The following is a 19,741-nucleotide window of genomic DNA, read 5'->3' on the forward strand; positions in this document are numbered from 1 at the left end:
ATGTTTAAAAAATAATAATCAAGATTTATGGAGTGAAAATGCTGGAGATGTGTAAAAGGTTTTGAATTCAAAATACCCTGTCTGGAGCTTGAATCGACTACCCCATATTCAAGCTGGGCTGTTATGATCATTTTGGAAGTGGTTTAGGGCTCAGGCTATTATATCTGAAGTTACAAGCACTTCCAAATACGCTGTTTTAAATGCAAGAAGGGGCTTTTCAATTTCAAAGCAGTTCAACAATTGAAATGTTCTGTACATCCCATAGGAGTGGAGAGGACGAGGAAGAAGAGGCGGGGAGACAGAAAAACCCGAGAGAGAGAGAAAAATAGAGATAATGATTCATGTTGGGAGACAACAGTTCAAGATTTTTAGTCATGTACCTGTTTGTCTCCTTCAGTCCAATATAAGCTTGAGCGATCTCTCCTTTGTCCTTCAACTTCTGAACGTCTTCCAGAAGAATTGTAGAGTCTGTCATGGTATTCTGGGTATAATCGATGGAAGAACAAATGAGAACGATTCAATAGTACATGCTGTAAGTGCAGGCTTGTCTCGGCAGCAAATAAAACTGGGATGCAATCATTATTTAGTTATCATTAACATAGACTTGTCTACGCTGCTCTTCCAAAAAAGCAATTTGCTCTTGATGGGTTGGACCAACACCAAGAGGTGGCTTGAGTCCAAATCTTAATTGAGTCATGAACTTCCCGAGCTGATCTTTGGCCTAGCCATGCACTCTGTCTCAATTACATATCCCAGGGCTGTTTCAAAGCTGTGACAGATACAGCAACACAATAATAATAATAATAATAATAATAATAATAATAATAATAATAATAATAATAATAATAATAATAATAATAATAATAATAATAATAATAATAATAATAATAATAATAATAGTTTCTTGATGTAGGAGAAGAAATGGCAGAACTGGGGGTGGAGCGAAAAGGCGGAATCAGCCTAGAATGCCTATGTCAGGGGTGTCCAAACTTGGCAACTTTTAAGACTTGTGAACTTCAACTCCCAGAATTCCTCAGCCAGCTTTGCTGGGAGTTGAAGTCTACAAGTCTTAAAGTTGCCAAGTTTGGAAAGGCGTCAGAAAGGGCGACTCCCCAGCTCCAATCCGTATCAACGGAGAGCCCTCCCTAGCTGCAAGCAACAATCATCGATCCAAGAAAAATCAAGATAAAAGAAACAACTTTTACCTGAAAGGAAAGGAAAGAGAACCAAAATCCAAAATAAGAAAAGGATATCCAGGGAATAATATCGTTCAGCTCTAAAGCTCTGGAGCTAAAAATTAAGCGACCATAGCTGAGGCTGAGTTGAAAAATGCTGGGGAACGTCACCAGGGAGGCGGATCCTCAGAAGTTTTTTTTTTTCAACTCGGAGACCATAGAGCTAGAGACTGGAATAACCCAAATGGCGCCTCCCATCGCCACACTATGGAGAACTAAGTTCAACCCCTCCCCCTCGAGTCCTGCTGACCCTTACTTAACTCTTAGGAGGTACTGACCATTAGTTGGGAAGATTCCTGCGCATAGGCTTTGAGCAATACATCAGTTGAATTGAACCTTTGGGTGTGGACCTGATCTTTCTTGTTTAGCTAAAGGGCCATAACAGCACCTTCTTTTTCTTTTGGACATTCTTATTTTACGAAAGCTACTGCCAAAGTAAAATAATAATAATAATAATAATACTACAACTAGAATGTACCGCAGATCAAAACATCCCTTGTTACTTTTATGGGCTCAATTCCGCGGCTTGCTTGAATGCATTAATATGGACACATGGCAGGTTACAAGGGTTCCAGCATTAAAAATAAAATTACCTGCAGCAACGTTACCTTATCATCCTGGTCATCCGTGTGCAAGCAGGAAAATAAAGAGACAGGCTAGTTATCAAACATAACATGCTCGTTAATTAAAGCTGATTGATGAATAAATGCAACTGCATCAGCAATTGGTCTGTTAGCTATCCTAACACGTTTCAAGGAAAACTGCTTCTTGTTGGAACTTGCTAAACTTTAAAACGGGGGTCTTGGCAACTTTAAGGCCTGTGGACTTCAACTCCCAGAATTCCCCGGGCCAGCATGACCGGCTGGGGAATTCTAGGAGTTGAACTCCACAGATTTTAAAGTTACCGAGGTTGGACATCCTTGCTCCAAAGCTTCAGAAAGGCCATTCCAGATGACTGTGGCAACCAAATGGTAAGGAACTGAGCATGCTGCCCCCACTCCCTTCCGACATGCCATAAATTAATACAAAAGTTGATGGAAGACCAATGGTTACTCCACCCTACTCAATGGTGAGAAGGAATAGCTTTCTGCAGTGCAAGAGATTACACACGTAGCCTGCGCCGCTAATGAGCGACAGAAGAACATCCATGCTAGTATTTGGCTTGGTTCTGGATTGTACTTGGGGAGAAGAGAAGCAATGTAACCTGCCATCGTACTACCTAACATGAACGTGGATGATGCAACCAGTTTTGTTTCTATATTCACCTTGAATGGCACGGCCTCCTTCTGACTCATCAGCTGAGACCTCAGGATGAGAACTTCCTCCTTGCGGACCTCCAACTCTTCACTGACAGAGGTCATCTGGTCCAAAAGGACTCTGTATGCTGGGGCACCAGGCATCGTGACATCTGGACCCCTCTTTTCCACCAGGGCCTTCCTCAACTCGTTCAATTCGTTCTTTAGTTTCTTATTCTCTGACTCAAGCTCTTGACGCTGCAGGGTATAAGATGGGAGGAAGCAATAAAAACATTCACCAACTCAAGATCAAGGTAAAGTAGCCAATTTTAGTTACTGATGGGTTTGACAAAAGATCTCTCGACCTCAGGGGTGGGATTGAAAAATTTTAGCAACCAGTTCTCTGCCCAGTTGTGGAGTGGGCGTGGCCATGGGGGTGTGGCCTAGTTGGCTTCCTGCACCATGGTCGGGAAGCGTTTTCGCCATTTTTGCCTCTGGGAAGGCAAAAATGGCATCCCCCAGGCTCTGGAGGCCCTCCGGAGGCCAGAAACAGGCCCGTTTTTCATCCTCCCAGAGTCTCCGCGCAGGCCCTACACTTACCTGGCATCCAAAACGGGCTGCGTGGAGACTCCCGTGGTAGGTGGGATCAGCCAGTCTTTGCAACTACCGGTTCGGCCAACCAGATTAAAATTAACATCCGGTTCACCCGAACCGGTCTGAACCGGCTGAATGCCACCCCTGCCTGACCTTTATATGTTTCACTAACAAAGGTCTACTTTAATTCAGGTGAAACTCCTGTGCTTTCCATTAAAGAACTCTATGAATTGGTGGACTGATGAGGTCAGAAGAGACCTGACTTTGTGTTTGTATTGTCTGTTTTTCCTCCACTAAAGGAATGGCAACCAGTTAAAATATTCCGAGTGGAAACACTTAGACCAGGGTTTTTCAAACTTGCCAACTTCAGCTGTGTGGACTTCAATTCCCAGAATTCTCCAGCCAGCCAGGATTCTCAGAGTTGAATCTTAAAGTTGCCAAATTTGAAAAACATGCCTAGAGTGGAAAAGTAGTCTAGAAATGTTGGTACTTCCAGATCCACTGATGGATCACAAATTCCATGTATTTTTGTGAATGTGCCTTAGGCTAGTAATTAAAATAACCAAATCGCTACTGGCTTCCAACTTCCATATATGCTTGTACTATAGTAAGTACATGAAAGCATTGGGACATAAAAAAAAAAGTTCAGTAAATATCATTTAAGTCCCCCCCCCCTAATTTAGCCTATTTTGGGGGGGTAATGCATAGGATTCAGGGATTCCAAAATACAATACTTTTCACAACCTTAAGCGATTCGTATTCCAGCTCTGCTCCTCTCATCTGAGGCCTTTCTTCCTCCTGGAAAAATTCAAAGCAGAAACAAAAATATTGCACTTTTAGAAACAGAACATTTCAGACACTACCAAGAAGAAATGGGTATTTCAGTGTCTTCATTTTTAGATGCCTAGCTAGGTGGCTCAACAGCTAAGACACTGAGCTTGTCGATCAGAAAGTTCGGCAGTTCAGTGGTTCAAATCCCTAGTATAGGTTTCCTACATGAGCAGGGGTTGGACTAGATGACCTCCCAGGTCCCATTTAACTCTGTTAGTTATAATTAGTAATGTTTATTTAATGTTTAAAGGTTTTAAGAATGGACTGAATTCTACAGTCAAGCCAAGAGAGAAAGGTGAGTGGTTTTCAAAAGATTACAGTTACTAAAAACATTGGTAGCTCTGCTGACTGTATCAACAACATTAAGAAAACAGGTAAAAACTAGATTAAAACATCTTTTAAAGCCTGTAAGGTCACGAGACAAAACACCATAAGAAAAAATAATAATATTCTGCCCTGCTTCTAATATCAATGGATCAAACCAACAAAAATTAAGGAGTGGACAACTGCAAGAAAGCACTAATTGTGTTTTGTGTGTTCCTTAGTTACTTTCGGAATTTTGAGGACTCTTCGGTGTTCTCTGCGCTTGGTTGTTTTCCTGCAAACATTTCATTACCCAGCTAGATAACATCATCAGTGCTAGAATGGAGTGGGGTTTATGTTAGCCCTTCTAGCACTGATGATGTTACCTAGTTGGGTTATGAAACGTCTGCAAGAAAGCAATCAAGCTCAGAGTGCATAAAGGACCCTTTGTTTCAACCTTGAGCTTCAAATGCAGTCTGTTATTAACACAGCTGCCTGCAATTACTGCAGGTTCAAGTCCCACCAGGCCCAAGGTTGACTCAGCCTTCCATCCTTTATAAGGTAGGTAAAATGAGGACCCAGATTGTTGGGGGCAATAAAGTTGACTTTGTATATAAATATACAAATAGGATGAAGACTATTGCTTAACATAGTGTAAGCCGCCCTGAATCTTCGGAGAAGGGCGGGATATAAATGCAAAAAAAAATAAAAAAAATATTCTCTTTTATTTCGGAATTTTCCCCTGGAGAGAATCATGGACCTACCTTCCACCCGCTGAATGGAATATCATTGCTGGCATGGGATCCCAACCATCACCATCACCTGGACTAGAAGAGGCGTGATCTTTTCCAGCTTACCTTGGCCTTGGCCCGCAGAACTTGGTCCTCCTTCTTCTCTAGCTCATCCTGCAGGGACTGCTTTTCCATCTCCAGCTCCTTCACTCGTTTTTGTAGTTTGAGGAAGAGAGACATGTCCAAAGGTGCCTTTTTCTCACTCGGTTCCTGGTTTACAGGGCAAATGGGGAAGGGTGGAGATCAGAAAGTTTCCCAGCTACTGGAAGGAGGGGCAGATCTACACAATGTTTGTTACCATGAGGAAAAAGATGAAAGCATATGGAAATAAGGGCTTTCAGGAAAATAGGGCCCACCACAGTCTAGAGGACCAACTGTGGCAGCAACATCGGAGCAGCAGCTGAAAATCTCCATAAGGAACAAATCCCAAGTTGGCTTTAAATGAGCACGTCAAGGTGCAAACTGTGTGGAAAAGTTAGCAAGCATAAATGAAGAGACGGGGTGGGGAATGTATACATTTTACTTGTTTAAAAGAGCTGCATATGGATGTTCAATTTTTTTTTCAAATTGCTATTGTAGAAATTAAAAAAAAAATTCAAAAGGTCAGTCTGATAAACAAAGCTAATTTAAAAAGTGTCGGTCCTAAAACTTTTTTAAAAATGAAACCTAGTACACAATTTCAGGTCGACAATCAACGTTTGGTTGTCTATGGCTTTCCATCTTATTTTTATGGAAAGAAAAACAACAACAACAGGTTGACAGTTAAGACTCCAATACAAATTACAAACACACTAAGTTCTTGTCTCTGTAATATTGAGATGTTTTTAAATCACAGTTTAAAAATCTGACTCACGCAGTTAATACATGGAACATTTCTGGATATTCAAGAATGATCTCCAGAACGGATGAGATGATGAGAAAATCTGCATCCTGAGCCAAGGAAACTCGCAAACAAATCACAAACGTTTTCCAACTCTACCTCTGTTCCCATTGGAAACTCTTCAGCCTCGGCGATCTCAGAGTTGTAAGTATATTCCGATTCATTGCTGCTATGGGTGGAGTCCGTTCTCTTGTGCCCCGGTTTGGAAATAGTCTGGGAAGGGAATGAGCGCCAGCATTAACTTTGGTGCTTCTATGGGCTAAAAGTTTCCTGCACTTTCATTGTTTCATCTCTTGAAGGGGAGAGAATTTAGAAAACTTATAGAGGAAAAACCAAGAGTCTTTGATGAATAAAGGCAGATGGAGAAGCAGCAAGAAGGAAGAAGATTCGGGATGCCCTCTTTATTCACTACGTTCACAATTTAATTGAATATATATGTATATATATAAATATATATAGAGAGAGAGAGAGAGAGAGAGAAATGTATAGGCTGTCCATCTTACCTCAGGGTAATTATGCACATTCCCATTTCTCAGGAGCTATTGGAAAGCATCTGTTCCCAAATACTGAATTTGGCACCTGGTCCACTCACCTCCATCAGCTTCATCTCATCCTTGAGGTCATCGTATCGCTCTTCCAACCGGCTGAATTCTTGGAGCAGATTCTGATACCTCTGCCTTTCATTGTTTCATCTCTTGAAGGGAGAGAATTTAGAAAACTTATAGAGGAAAAACCAAGAGTCTTTGATGAATAAAGGCAGATGGAGCAGCAGCTGAAAATCTCCATAAGGAACAAATCCCAAGTTGGCTTTAAATGAGCACGTCAAGGTGCAAACTGTGTGGAAAAGTTAGCAAGCATAAATGAAGAGACGGGGTGGGGAATGTATACATTTTACTTGTTTAAAAGAGCTGCATATGGATGTTCAATTTTTTTTTCAAATTGCTATTGTAGAAATTAAAAAAAAAATTCAAAAGGTCAGTCTGATAAACAAAGCTAATTTAAAAAGTGTCGGTCCTAAAACTTTTTTAAAAATGAAACCTAGTACACAATTTCAGGTCGACAATCAACGTTTGGTTGTCTATGGCTTTCCGTCTTATTTTTGTGGAAAGAAAAACAACAACAACAGGTTGACAGTTAAGACTCCAATACAAATTACAAACACACTAAGTTCTTGTCTCTTTGTAATATTAAGATGTTTTTAAATCACGGTTTAAAAATCTGACTCACGCAGTTAATACATGAAACATTTCTAGATATTAAAAAATGATCTCCAGAACAGATGAGATGATTGATAGATAGATAGATGATAGATAGATAGATGATAGATAGATGGATGGATGGATGTTCAATTTTTTTCAAATTGCTATTGTAGAAATTAAAAAAATTCAAAAGGTCAGTCTGATAAACAAAGCTAATTTAAAAAGTGTCGGTCCTAAAACTTTTTAAAATGAAACCTAGTACACAATTTCAGGTCGACAATCAACGTTTGGTTGTCTATGGCTTTCCATCTTATTTTATGGAAAGAAAAACAACAACAACAGGTTGACAGTTAAGACTCCAATACAAATTACAAACACACTAAGTTCTTGTCTCTTTGTAATATTAAGATGTTTTTAAATCACGGTTTAAAAATCTGACTCACGCAGTTAATACATGAAACATTTCTAGATATTAAAAATGATCTCCAGAACAGATGAGATGATTGATAGATAGATGGATGGATAGAGATGGATGTGGAGGAGAGAGAGAGAAATGTATAGGCTGTCCATCTTACCTCAGGGTAATTATGCACATTCCCATTTCTCAGGAGCTATTGGAAAGCATCTGTTCCCAAATACTGAATTTGGCACCTGGTCCACTCACCTCCATCAGCTTCATCTCATCCTTGAGGTCATCGTATCGCTCTTCCAACCGGCTGAATTCTTGGAGCAGATTCTGATACCTCTGCCTTTCATTGTTCAGGTCTAGGTCCAGTTGTTTTGTCTCCTCGAGATGCTTTTTCTCCATGACCTCTGCAAACAAAAAGAAAAACCAAAGCAAGACTTCACCCACTGCTTTCTCTCTGCAAGGGAGAAATAGGGATTCCTTCCCTATTTTCCAGCATTCCCATATTCAGATCCACAGGCCTACTTAAACACAGAAACTAATTTGTTTTTGTTTTTTTAAAAAAACCCAGTCCGTAAATTCCTGAGCTGAGCTTACCTGTAATTTCTCATTTAGAAATCTCCTCCGAACAGGTGAGCAGGTGATTCAACACTTCTTACAGGCCCCGTAATTATTTTCCATACCAGTTTTTATAATCACAAGACAGCTGTTGCAAAAACTTCCACAGGCAAAGAACACGCTAATGCAGAACGAAATCATCTTTAATTACCGGAACACCATGGATGTGTCAGAAGACATGATCCGTCAACACAACCTTTGAAATTCTTGCAAAGCCACAAAGATTCGGAAGCTGAAGTTTTTAAAGGCTTTTACAATCTAACAGAACAGGGTGAAATTTCTCCTACAGAATAAGAGTCAACTACAAAACAGGGGAGTTGGTTTAAATAAGGAGGAATAAGAACGTGTTGAAACCCACTAAATATAAAAATCTAGAAGTTGGTATGTCAGGAGTATAGCTATGTTTTTGTCAACAGCTAACCCCAAAGGATACTGAACAAATTGGGAAAGGATTAGAGAGAATATCTATTATAGGTTACATGATTTGCACATTATGTATTATGGGGTACATAATTTGCAAAGTTTTGCACTACTAATCTTCTCCTCTGTGGGTCTGCAAGGGCCCTATTCTCAATCTTGAGAAACAGACCCACAGAAATAACATTAAAGAATGTATGCATTCTACCGCATCCTGGAAGAAAGTATTGTGGGGGTCATAACTTTTGGAGAGGATTCAAAATCGCAGCCAAGATCTTGTCCTTACCTTGTGATACTTCTTCCTGGCAATGTAGCCTCGCAAGTGCGACTGGAGAGTAATGGTAGCTGCTCGGATGTGCTGATACCGTTTGCGGGCAGCAACCATGCGCTGGAATTTCTGGATGATGATGGCAGCTTTGGTTCTTCGTAAGAACATTGCAAGGCTGAGCAAGAAAATGGGGGAGAAGGCAAAAAAAAATAAATGGAAATTAATCTATTGTATTGGAATAAATATCTCCCTGCATAGGAGTCAAGAGATTATTCATCGTAGTTTCTCTTTCAAATGTATCCCAGCAACTCCATGAAGGAGGTTGAACTGAGCCAGCGAGACGATCCAGTGAGTTTAGTGGTTCCAAAGTGAGAAATGTTATTGTCTATGTAAAGTTGCAAGGGTTCTGGAAGCACCCATGTTGGTTGTGGCTAACTTTGAACCACCTGACACTGACAACAACTCCAGAGTATCAGAATAACAGAGTTGGAAGAGTCCTTGGAGGTCTTTCAAGCAGGAGACCGTATAACTGTGATGGCGAACCTGTGGCATGCGGAGCCATATCTGCGGGCACGCGAGCCATTGCCCTAGCTCAGCTCCAACACGCATGCATGTGCCAGCCGGCTGATTTTCGGCTGGCCCTGCCCATGCCGCCCCTCCCCTCTCAGGAGTCTCCACACGGCCTATTTTGGATGCCAGGTAACTACAAGGCTTGTGCAGAGACTTTGGGAGGCCTCTGGAGGCTTCAGGTAGGCCTGCTAGGCCCAAAATGGGGCGTGGGGGAGTCATGCACACATGCACAGGGGGTTGCACGTGCATGTGCGGGGGGGGGGATGCGGGGGGGGTTTGAATTATGGTTGTGAGCATCTGATACTCTGAAAAACATGATAGATGGTTTAAAATGGTGATGGGAAGTTTGTGTGTTCCGACTTGCAGGCTTCTCTTAATGTAGCCTACAATAAAGAATTAGCTCATCTAATTGTGCTTCCTGTCTAGTTTACGTAGGAGGACTGGCAATAGAAGAAAGATAAGGATCTATCGTTCTATGCTACTCTCTCCGAGTTTATTTTGTATAAAGCCTCAGGAAATTATATTAGATAAAATCTGGCTAATCACACATTATTTTTGGCAATGCCAACGATGCAGTAGAGAATTGCATCCTGATGACAGTTCGACTAGAGAAGGCCAACGGCTCATCTAATTGGGCATCAGTCAGAGCGGCGAACCAAACACTTCAAAGGCGTTCAAGAAATGTCTTTGTGTCCCATAGATAGGATTTAATCTTAGCAGCCCTTGAACATAAGACAATACATACGACCAGGAGCTATTAACGTACAGTTTTCGTGACGTGTTTTTCGGTTTACACCAAGCCTGTAACTAATTTTCATGCCCCTACTCAAACTAAAAGTAGTTCATCTACCCTATATTATGCTCCACTGGGCATTTTACAACTTCTTGCTTTCCAAGCAGGCAGCAAAACAGAACGCATGTGTCTTATGAATATCCAAATGCACAGGTCTACCTTTCAATATGTAGCCTATAATAATCTTATTTTCAGGGAAACTGAGCAGATACCAAGGAATTATTTACACTAAAACAATAATCAAGAAATAAACAATACCCCAATCAAGGAACTACCAACTGACACAAACAAGTTAACAATAAACAACAACTTAATCAAGGAACCATCAAGATCATTCCCACGATACTGACAGGACAAGCCACTAATATATGAAAAGACAGCAAACCCCACTCCCTTCTAGCACTGACGATGTTACCTAGTTGGGTAATGAAACGTCTACAAGAAAACAACCAAGGTCAGAGAGTACCAAGGATCCCACAGTCCTCCTCCTCCTCCTCCCCTCCTCCTCCTCTCTGCCCCATTCCCTTCTAACACTGATGATGTTACCTAGTTGGGTAATGAAACGTCTACAAGAAAACAAGCAAGCTCAGAGAGCACCAAGGACCCCACAGTTCAACCCTGAGCTACATATATTCTCTTCTATCAAAACTATTTATATCACACCATCCTAAGGAAGATCAGCTTACCATCGTGCCTGGTATCCACGGACGTATTTCTGAATGGTGATGGCTGCCTTCCTCATGCGCAGGTACTTCTTTCGCATCAACCACCCTCTGATAGTCTTTTGGATACGGATGCAAGCTGCTCTCAGTTTATCAGCCCTTATTTTTTCCAAATAAGCTACTTGACCAGCCCGGAAAAATATTTTTGTCTTCCCAAACTGGTACTTATCCTTGTCCTATTTTCAGAAGGAAAAGTTTAATCATATCGGAACTTGACCCACTTTGCAATATAAATAAAAAGACAGAGTGGATTCAATAATAGAAGAATTAAAAAATATCTTACGATATAAAATAGAATAGAATTTTTTATTGGCGAAGTGTGATTGGACACACAAGGAATTTGTCTTGGTGCATATTATGAAGGTGATATTATGCAGAAGCAGCAGAGTATATTAAAAAATAATTTTTTTAAGGATCAAAATATCTGGATCGTAATGTTCTATTTCTAACACATCATGATGATTTCAGATTGTTAAGAAAATTTAGGGGGGTTGTTGTTCACTCTATGTTAGGGAATTCATTCTAAGCACGTGCGGCGTTTCCTAAAAAGCAGGAGGGTTAAACATATATCAATATACCAAAGTGTCAAAAGTTTAAAAGGAAGATTTAATTAGGAATCTAAATTAATTCGTCTTCTCTATGGGACATCTAAAGGACTTTTCATCCCATTTAGCTGCCATGGGATGAATGGATTTTTAATCTTATATAAGTGCTTACCTGAGACAAGCTCCACTGAATTCAGCATGTGGAGGGAACTATTTCTGCATAAACATATATATATGGTTGCTTTGTTAGTCTCGGATTGTACTTTGATTTCTACACTCCGGGCAAAGGTCAGATTGCACGTGACACATTGGATTTTTCTAATTTGCAGTTCTAATATTTTCCCCAGGAACTGAAAGTAGTTTGGGGGTATGTGTGTGATGACTCATTTGCATCAAGATGATGAAGAAGTCTTCATACGATGCTATTTTCCTGATAAAAAGTCCTCCACTTCCTGTGCTATTCTTCTTCTTAAGAGGCATCGTAATGAACTAAAATGCTATATTGATTATGGGCCATCAAGTCAGTATCAATTCTTAGCAAGCATATAGATAGATCTTCTCCGTGAAAAATGGTATCTACATGCTGAAAGTGAAGAAACAATTTTAAAAATAAGTACCCACTCCCCCTCTGTGCTAAATTACCTCTTCAAGGAGCTACTAAGTAATAATTAAAACATTTAAACCCAAACCCTACCTAAATATCATAGACAGAATCCATTTGAAAGCAGAAAAGATTAAGAGTGTGGAAAATAAATCATGCCAATCCTTGAATGCATGAGATTAAGATGCCAATGGTCCAGAAATACGAATATAATCTAAATGAATCAGCAAGCAAAAGGGGGAGGGCCATCCGTTGGGAACGGGGGGGGGGGGGGGAAACAACAGCGTCAAATCTAAAAAAACAGACTACAACTTACAATTGTAAATATCCACCCCAAAGATGAGGCGGGCCCCCACTCTCCTGGCCTTCTGGAAAGGCATGAAAACATGGCTCTGAGGCCTTGCTTATGGCGCACAAGGGAGCACGCAGCTATGGGGATGGCTAGTGCCCTAAATGTTCTGTCCCTGAGCCTTTAATTAATTTTTAACATAGCTTGCCTCTTTTACATTTTATACAGTTTTTCTGCTTTTAGTATTTTACTTGTACACCACCCACAGTACCTCTGTGAGGGAGATGGGCAGCTCCGAAATGTGATACCTAGATAGTTAGCTAGGTAGCTAGATTGGATAGATAGATAGATAGATAGATAGATAGATAGATAGATAGATAGATAGATAGATGGATGGATGGATGGATGGATGGATGGATGGATGGATGGATGGATGGGATGGGATGGGAGAGTGAGTGAGTGGATGGATGGATGGATGGATGGATGTTCAGACGGACAGATGATAGATAGATAGATAGATAGATAGATAGATAGATAGATAGATAGATAGATAGATAGATAGATAGAATGACGGATGGATAGATGGGATGGGATGGGATGGGATGGGATGGGATGGGATGGGATGGGATGGGATGGGAGAGTGAGTGGATGGATGGATGGACAGACAGATGATAGATAGATAGATAGATAGATAGATAGATAGATAGATAGATAGAATGACGGATGGATAGATGGGATGGGATGGGATGGGATGGGAGAGTGAGTGGATGGATGGATGGACAGACAGATGATAGATAGATAGATGGATGGATGGATGGATGGATGGATGGATGGGAGAGTGAGTGAGTGGATGGATGGATGGATGTTCAGATGGACAGATGATAGATAGATAGATAGATAGATAGATAGATAGATAGATAGGTAGGTAGGTAGGTAGAATGACGGATGGATAGATGGGATGGGATGGGATGGAAGAGTGAGTGGATGGATGGATGGACAGATGATAGATAGATAGATAGATAGATAGATAGATAGATAGATAGATAGATAGATAGACAGACAGACAGAAAGACAGTGAGACAGACAGACAGACAGACAAGAGGCACATTGGTAGAGGAGACTGGAGACCACTTTACTGCTCATCCTTCAAATGACAAGGATCCACCCAGCATGGGCTAACTTTACAGGCATTGAAGCACCATAAATCCTTTACCAGAATCAGCTTTTCCAAGACATTCTTGCATGTCTGTTTCCTGTCACTGAGGACATCTTTCTGCTTCATCAGGACACGATAGCGGCTGAAGAATTCTTGATAGGTCCACCTGGTTTCAAGAGGCAAGGTGGCATTAGCCAGTCAGAAAAGACCTTCAAAATGCAAACTGTATCCCCATGTCTCATGCGTGATGTGCTCACCTTGAAGGGAAACCAGCTGCACTGATTCGGATTGTCTCCAGCACACCACAAGCTCTCAGCTGTTGTACAGTCCGCTTTTCATCAAACCTACATACGAACACACAGCACAGAGTAATTCATGACACAAGTGTGATCATAGAACATAAGTTTTTATTGTGAGGGAAAGGATGAGTTGCCCAAAGAACAGCAAAAATTCGCAAATAAGTTGACTTCCAAAATTTGTTGATTTGATTTGTTGAGCAAATATTTGGGTTTTTTTTCTTCTCTAATACAATGTTGTAGCCTACCAGCAGCCAGCAGAGCTGGCAGCAGATTCGGACAGTGAGGAAGTTGGGGAGGAACATGGGCCAGTCCTGGAGGCTCTGATGAGAGCTCTGTGTCGAAGGCAGAGAGTGGGCCAGGGCCGGATGCCAGTTATCAGCTGCCTTCAGAGTGTGTGGCCAGCCGAACTGGCAGCAGATTTGGACAGTGAGGAGGTTGGGGAGGAACGTGGGTCAGTCCTGGAGTCTGGGGAAGGCTCAGACGGTGGCTCTGAGTTGGAAGCAGAGAAGGGGCCAAGACCATCTGGTAATTCTTTGCTGCCTCCGGAGCCTGACATCAGCGAGGCAGAACACTGTGAGCCTGTTCCCAGTGTGCGCATGCACAGAGCTGCCAGGAGACAAAAATAATTAAGAAAAAATTTGCGGCGGAGGTGAGGCCGCGGCTCGTCTTTTGCGGCGGAGGCCGCGGCTTCTCCCTTCTTCATTCCGGATCATCCAGCGGCTCCTGTATTTTGGCCCTCCGGCTTCCCGGCTTTCTCCGGCTCTCTCCAGGCCCTCCCCAGGTCTCCTTCGAGGTTTTTTCCTGTGGGTTGACGTGGGGGAGTGGCATGGAGGTGAAGGGCTGTGAAGGGCCCCCTGTGGCCCCTGCCCGAGACTGCCTCCCAGGTTGTTTGTCCTGCTCTTTGCCGCGGTTAACATCAGCGGCAGTTTACATCGTGCCGGCCCTCTGGTGGTGTTTGGTCAGGTTCCTCGGACAGGCCTGCCCGGTGGAGGGGGCAGACCTTGGATTGGACCTGGACCTTGAGGAGGGAGTGGCCGGCCTGAGAGGCCTGGACTATCCTGGTAGGATAGGAGTGGGGGGGGCGTTGAGGTTTCCTGGCCTATTAGGCCCACTCTTCTTGGGATTACAATTGGTGTTTTACCATCCTCAACACCTTACCATCTGTAATCTGCATTGTCATCTGCACTTTATGCATTTATGCATTTTATGGCCGGTACATTATGGCCGTGGAAGAAGACTGGAGACCGATCTGTGATCTACAGGGAGTTCTATTTTTATTCTTATTTCTGGACGTAACTTTCTGGACGTGTTTACTTGGAAACATCTAATTGGAAACATCTGTGGACACCGCTGTTAGGGAGAGTAATACCACCTCCCCCAGGTCATGGACTTTAGGACTGAGCTCTGGGCAGAGCAGTAGTACCTTTGTCATCATGGACTTTGCTCTGCCTATGTTCCAGCCTTCGTCATCTTTAAGCCAGCCACCATTTGATCATCATTAGTCAATGGGTGTCCATTTGATTTTGGCATGACATTTGACCACTCCGGACAGCATCGCCTCGCCGGCCTCTATCCTCTATTTATGCACTTTATTTATGCGATATTCAGCACTTGAACTCTTGCGCCTGCAGGTGCCCCGCCGCAGGAATGGCCCGCCGACTATCAAGGGCCGGCCTCAATGACGGGTCTTGGGACCCACAGAGGTGGCATGCGAAAAAAAAGAGCCTTTGGGGGTTTTTAGATAGGGTTTTAAGGGGAGGGAGGGTTAGGGCGGGCGTCGGGGGTAGCCCGTCGGGTGGGGAGCCAGTTCCTGCGCGTGCTCGTGACGGTTTTTTAACGGGTTCGGAGGTTAGGGGGGGAGATTACGTTCCTGTTGGTGAGGGTGGTCTGATTTGCACGGTAAGTGGGAGGGGCAGATATGGCGGAAGGGGGATCATATCGTCCTAGGGGGCGCGGCCGATGTTTGCAGGCGATCGCGCCCGATCCTCGCCCTTTTCCTGTTCCCGGATGGTCAAGACCCTCAGAGCCTGGGCCTCGGCTGATGTTATGCAACGCACGGTCCGTAGTCAATAAGGCCCCTAATCTACGATCTTATTCAGGGGCGCTGCGGACCTTATAGGCGCGGAAACCTGGCTGGGCACGGAAGGGGAGTGCCTTGTCGAGATGTGCCCGCCGGGCTTCCGTGCATTCCATCAGCCGAGGGCTCAGGGTAGGGGTGGGGGGGTGGCGGTTGTGATTAGAGAGAGTCTAGAGCCGAGGGAGACCACTGTACCTCAGATTGCCGGGTGTGAATCCCTCCTTGTGAGATGGGGCCATAGGTGTCAGATGGGTTTGCTGATCACGTACCTGGCTCCTTGCTGCGTGTCAGCTGCCCTGCCCGAGCTCTTGGAGGTGCTGGCTGGAGTGGCAGTTGAGACCCCCAGACTTTTAGTCATGGGGGATTTTAACTTGCCATCTTCCGGCTCGTCATCAACGGCAGCTCGGGAGTTCATGGCCTCCATGACGGCCTTGGACCTGACCCAAGTAGTGGATGGCCCTACTCACATCGGGGGTGGCACTCTGGACTTGGTTTTTGTCTCTGGTCAGTGGTTGAGAGATCTGGACTTAAAGGAAATAGTCATTGAACCTTTGTCATGGTCAGATCACTCTCTTCTTCGCCTGGACTTTCTGACCGCCATTCACCACCGCAGGGAGACGGAGCCGATACGTTGGTTCCGTCCCAGGCGCCTGATGGACCCGGAGGGGTTCCGGACGGAGCTTGGGCCATTTCCTGACGGTCTGGCTCACGGCTCGGCTGAGGAACTTGTTGCGGCCTGGGAACGGGCCGCGGCGGGGGCCTTAGACCGTGTCGTGCCTTTGCGGCCTCTGACCCGGCGCAGGTCCCAACCGGCTCCTTGGTTCTCCGAGGAGTTGAGGGGGATGAAGCGCCGGAGAAGACGCCTAGAGAGTTCCTGGAGGTCTAGCCGTTCGGAGGCTGATCGGACACTAGTGAAGTCCTATACTAGGGCTTACCTAGTGGCAATGAGGGAAGCGAGGCGTAGCTACGCCTCCTCCCTCATTGCATCGGCAGATAACCGCCCAGCCGCCCTGTTTCGGGTGACTCGCTCCCTTTTACATCAGGGGGAGCGGGATGACCCGTTGCAGGGACGTGCTGAGGAGTTTAACGGTTATCTATACGATAAAATCGTTCAGCTTCGGGAGGGTCTAGATCAAGATTGCAGTGACGCGGGTGAGACGGCTGAGGGTGGTCTTGGGGATATTTTATGGGATGAGTTTGACCCTGTCGCTCCCGAGGACATGGACAGGCTGCTGGGGAGGTTGAATGCCACCACATGTTTACTGGACCCGTGCCCCTCCTGGCTGGTACTGGCCACTCAGGAGGTGACACGAGGCTGGCTCCAGGCTATTATGAGCGCTTCCTTGGTGGAGGGAGTCTTTCCGACCGCCTTGAAAAAGGCGGTGGTGAGACCCCTCCTCAAGAAGCCTTCCCTGGACCCGGCTGTTTTAGGTAATTATCGTCCGGTCTCCAACCTTCCCTTCGTGGCGAAGGTTGTAGAGAGTATGGTGGCATATCAGTTTCCTTGCACCTGGATGAAACTGTCTATCTAGACCTGCTCCAGTCCGGCTTCCGGCCCGGTTACAGCACTGAGACGGCTTTGGTCGCGTTGGTGGATGATCTCTGGAGGGCCAGGGATAGGGGATGCTCCTCTGCCCTGGTCCTATTAGACCTCTCAGCGGCTTTTGATACCATCGACCATGGTATCCTGCTGCGTCGGTTGGAGGGATTGGGAGTGGAGGCACCGTTTATCGGTGGTTCTCCTCCCATCTCTCCGATCGGTCGCAGACGGTGTTGACAGGGGGCAGAGGTCGGCCCGAGACACCTCACTTGTGGGTGCCGCAGGGGTCGATCCTCTCGCCTTCTGTTCAACATCTATATGAAGCCGCTGGGTGAGATCATCAGTGGCTTCGTGTGAGGTACCAGCTGTACGCTGATGACACCCAGCTGTACTTTTCACACCGGGCCACCCCAACGGTTATCAAGTGTTGTCCCGGTGCTTGGAAGCCGACGGGTCTGGATGGGGAGAAACAGGCTCAGGCTCAATCCCTCCAAGACAGAGTGGCTGTGGATGCCGGCATCTCGGTACAGTCAGCTGAGTCCTCAGCTGACTGTCGGGGGCGAGTCATTGGCCCCGATGGAACGGGTGCGCAACTTGGGCGTCCTCCTGGATGAACGGCTGTCTTTTGAAGATCACTTGACGGCCGTCTCCAGGAGAGCTTTTTACCAGGTTCGCCTGGTGCGCCAGTTGCGCCCCTTTCTAGACCGGGATGCCCTGTGCACGGTCACTCACGCCCTCGTGACGACACGCCTGGATTACTGCAATGCTCTCACATGGGGCTCCCTTGAAGAGCATCCGGAGGCTTCAGTTAGTCCAGAATGCAGCTGCGCGGGTGATAGAGGGAGCCCCTCGTGGCTCCCGTGTGACACCTATCCTGCGCAGACTGCACTGGCTGCCTGTGGCCTTCCGGGTGCGCTTCAAGGTTCTGGTGGACACCTTCAAAGCGCTCCATGGCATAGGGCCGGGTTACTTACGGGACCGCCTACTGCTACCGGATACCTCTCACCGTCCCGTGCGCTCTCACAGAGAGGGACTCCTCAGGGTGCCGTCAGCGAAACAGTGTCGTCTGGCGACACCCAGGGGAAGGGCCTTCTCTGTGGGGGCTCCCGCCCTCTGGAACGAACTCCCCCCAGGACTTCGTCAACTTCCGGACCTCCGAACCTTCCGTCGCGAGCTTAAAACTTATTTGTTCATCTGCGCAGGACTGGATTAGTTTTTAAAATTCGTGGGTTTTGAATGGGTTTTAAATGGGTTTTGAATGGGTTTTTAATGGGTTTTATTATTTGCTAACTTTTAATTGCGGCCAATTTGAATAAGTTTTTTAGTGGTATTTTAATAGTATTTATTTTGTAATAGTACTGTCATTTTATCTGGCTGTAAACCGCCCTGAGTCCCTCGGGAGAAGGGCGGTATAAAAATTTAAATAATAATAATAAAAAAAATAATAAAAAACAGGGTCGACTTGGGAGTAAGGCTTGGAGATGATTGGCCCCTCCCATAAGACATAAAAGAAAAGCGAACGGGACGTGAGCTTTTGCAGGAAGCAGTTAGTTCATCTGGCCTATTCAAGATTTGAAAATTCTGTTTGTGACTCTGTGCCAAGTTTGGCTTTGCCCTGCATCTGGAAATTAGCTCTTTGGCAGTGTTCCATGTGAGATAGGTGGGTGTTGATAACCTTCCTCTGAAAGACTGTTTATCAAGCCTTGCAGACTGTAAATGTTAATTTACAGCTGTATGAATCAAAGAGGTTTGCTGGGACTAATTTCTAAGGAAGCCTAGATCAGAACACAGAGTCAGACATCAGTGAGGCAGACGAACAGCTGGAGCCTGTTCCCAGTGTGCGCATGTGCAGAGTTGCCAGACGAAGGGAACAGCTAAAGAACAAGGGTTGACTTGGGAGTAAGGCCACAGGTGGATGATGGATGGCCCCTCCCAGAGGAAATAAAAGAGGAACGAAAGGGGAGTGAAGTTTGCAGGAGACAATTAGTTCGCCTAATTGGTTGGGCCTGGCAGCTCTCCAAGCCAGATAAGGTCTGTGACTGTAAATTCTCCCTTGAAAGACTTTGCTGAAGGTGAATGAGAGGAATTCACTGTTTGTTTAATAAAAGGGGTTTTGTCAGGACCAGAATCCAGCTTCGTGCTTTTTGGGGAAGCCTAGGTCAGAACACACAATATACGTTCAGAGGGTAAATACAACAGCATCACAAACTTACATAAATGGAAACTTGAAGTCATTTGGTTTAATACACCGAACGTAATGTGGAGTGGTGGCATTGAGGGTCTCCATCAAGAGGTGCAGAGAATTTCTGAACTATAAGAAAGATCGAAAAGGGGGGGAAATGTACAAGGAAACCACTGACGCATTTTTTTCT

The 19,741-nt window shown here is 44.7% G+C and overlaps 1 protein-coding gene across 1 annotated transcript in view; it reads right to left on the reverse strand.

The window, feature by feature from the left end:
* The window catches only part of MYO5A (myosin VA), a 77,399-nt gene that overhangs the window by 24,276 nt on the left and 33,382 nt on the right, over positions 1 to 19,741 (reverse strand). Inside the window, exons 16-27 of the mRNA XM_058156470.1 lie at positions 19,583 to 19,680; positions 13,711 to 13,797; positions 13,511 to 13,619; positions 10,827 to 11,038; positions 8,796 to 8,952; positions 7,733 to 7,879; positions 6,462 to 6,554; positions 5,969 to 6,082; positions 5,056 to 5,199; positions 3,809 to 3,862; positions 2,501 to 2,728; positions 381 to 481 (exon numbers count right to left, since the gene is read on the reverse strand). Of these exons, the coding sequence (XP_058012453.1) occupies positions 381 to 481; positions 2,501 to 2,728; positions 3,809 to 3,862; positions 5,056 to 5,199; positions 5,969 to 6,082; positions 6,462 to 6,554; positions 7,733 to 7,879; positions 8,796 to 8,952; positions 10,827 to 11,038; positions 13,511 to 13,619; positions 13,711 to 13,797; positions 19,583 to 19,680 (1,544 nt within the window). The remainder of the gene's footprint in view (positions 1 to 380; positions 482 to 2,500; positions 2,729 to 3,808; positions 3,863 to 5,055; positions 5,200 to 5,968; positions 6,083 to 6,461; positions 6,555 to 7,732; positions 7,880 to 8,795; positions 8,953 to 10,826; positions 11,039 to 13,510; positions 13,620 to 13,710; positions 13,798 to 19,582; positions 19,681 to 19,741) is intronic.

This window comes from Ahaetulla prasina, chromosome 13 (genome assembly GCF_028640845.1).
Source record: "Ahaetulla prasina isolate Xishuangbanna chromosome 13, ASM2864084v1, whole genome shotgun sequence".
Lineage (NCBI taxonomy): Eukaryota > Metazoa > Chordata > Lepidosauria > Squamata > Colubridae > Ahaetulla > Ahaetulla prasina.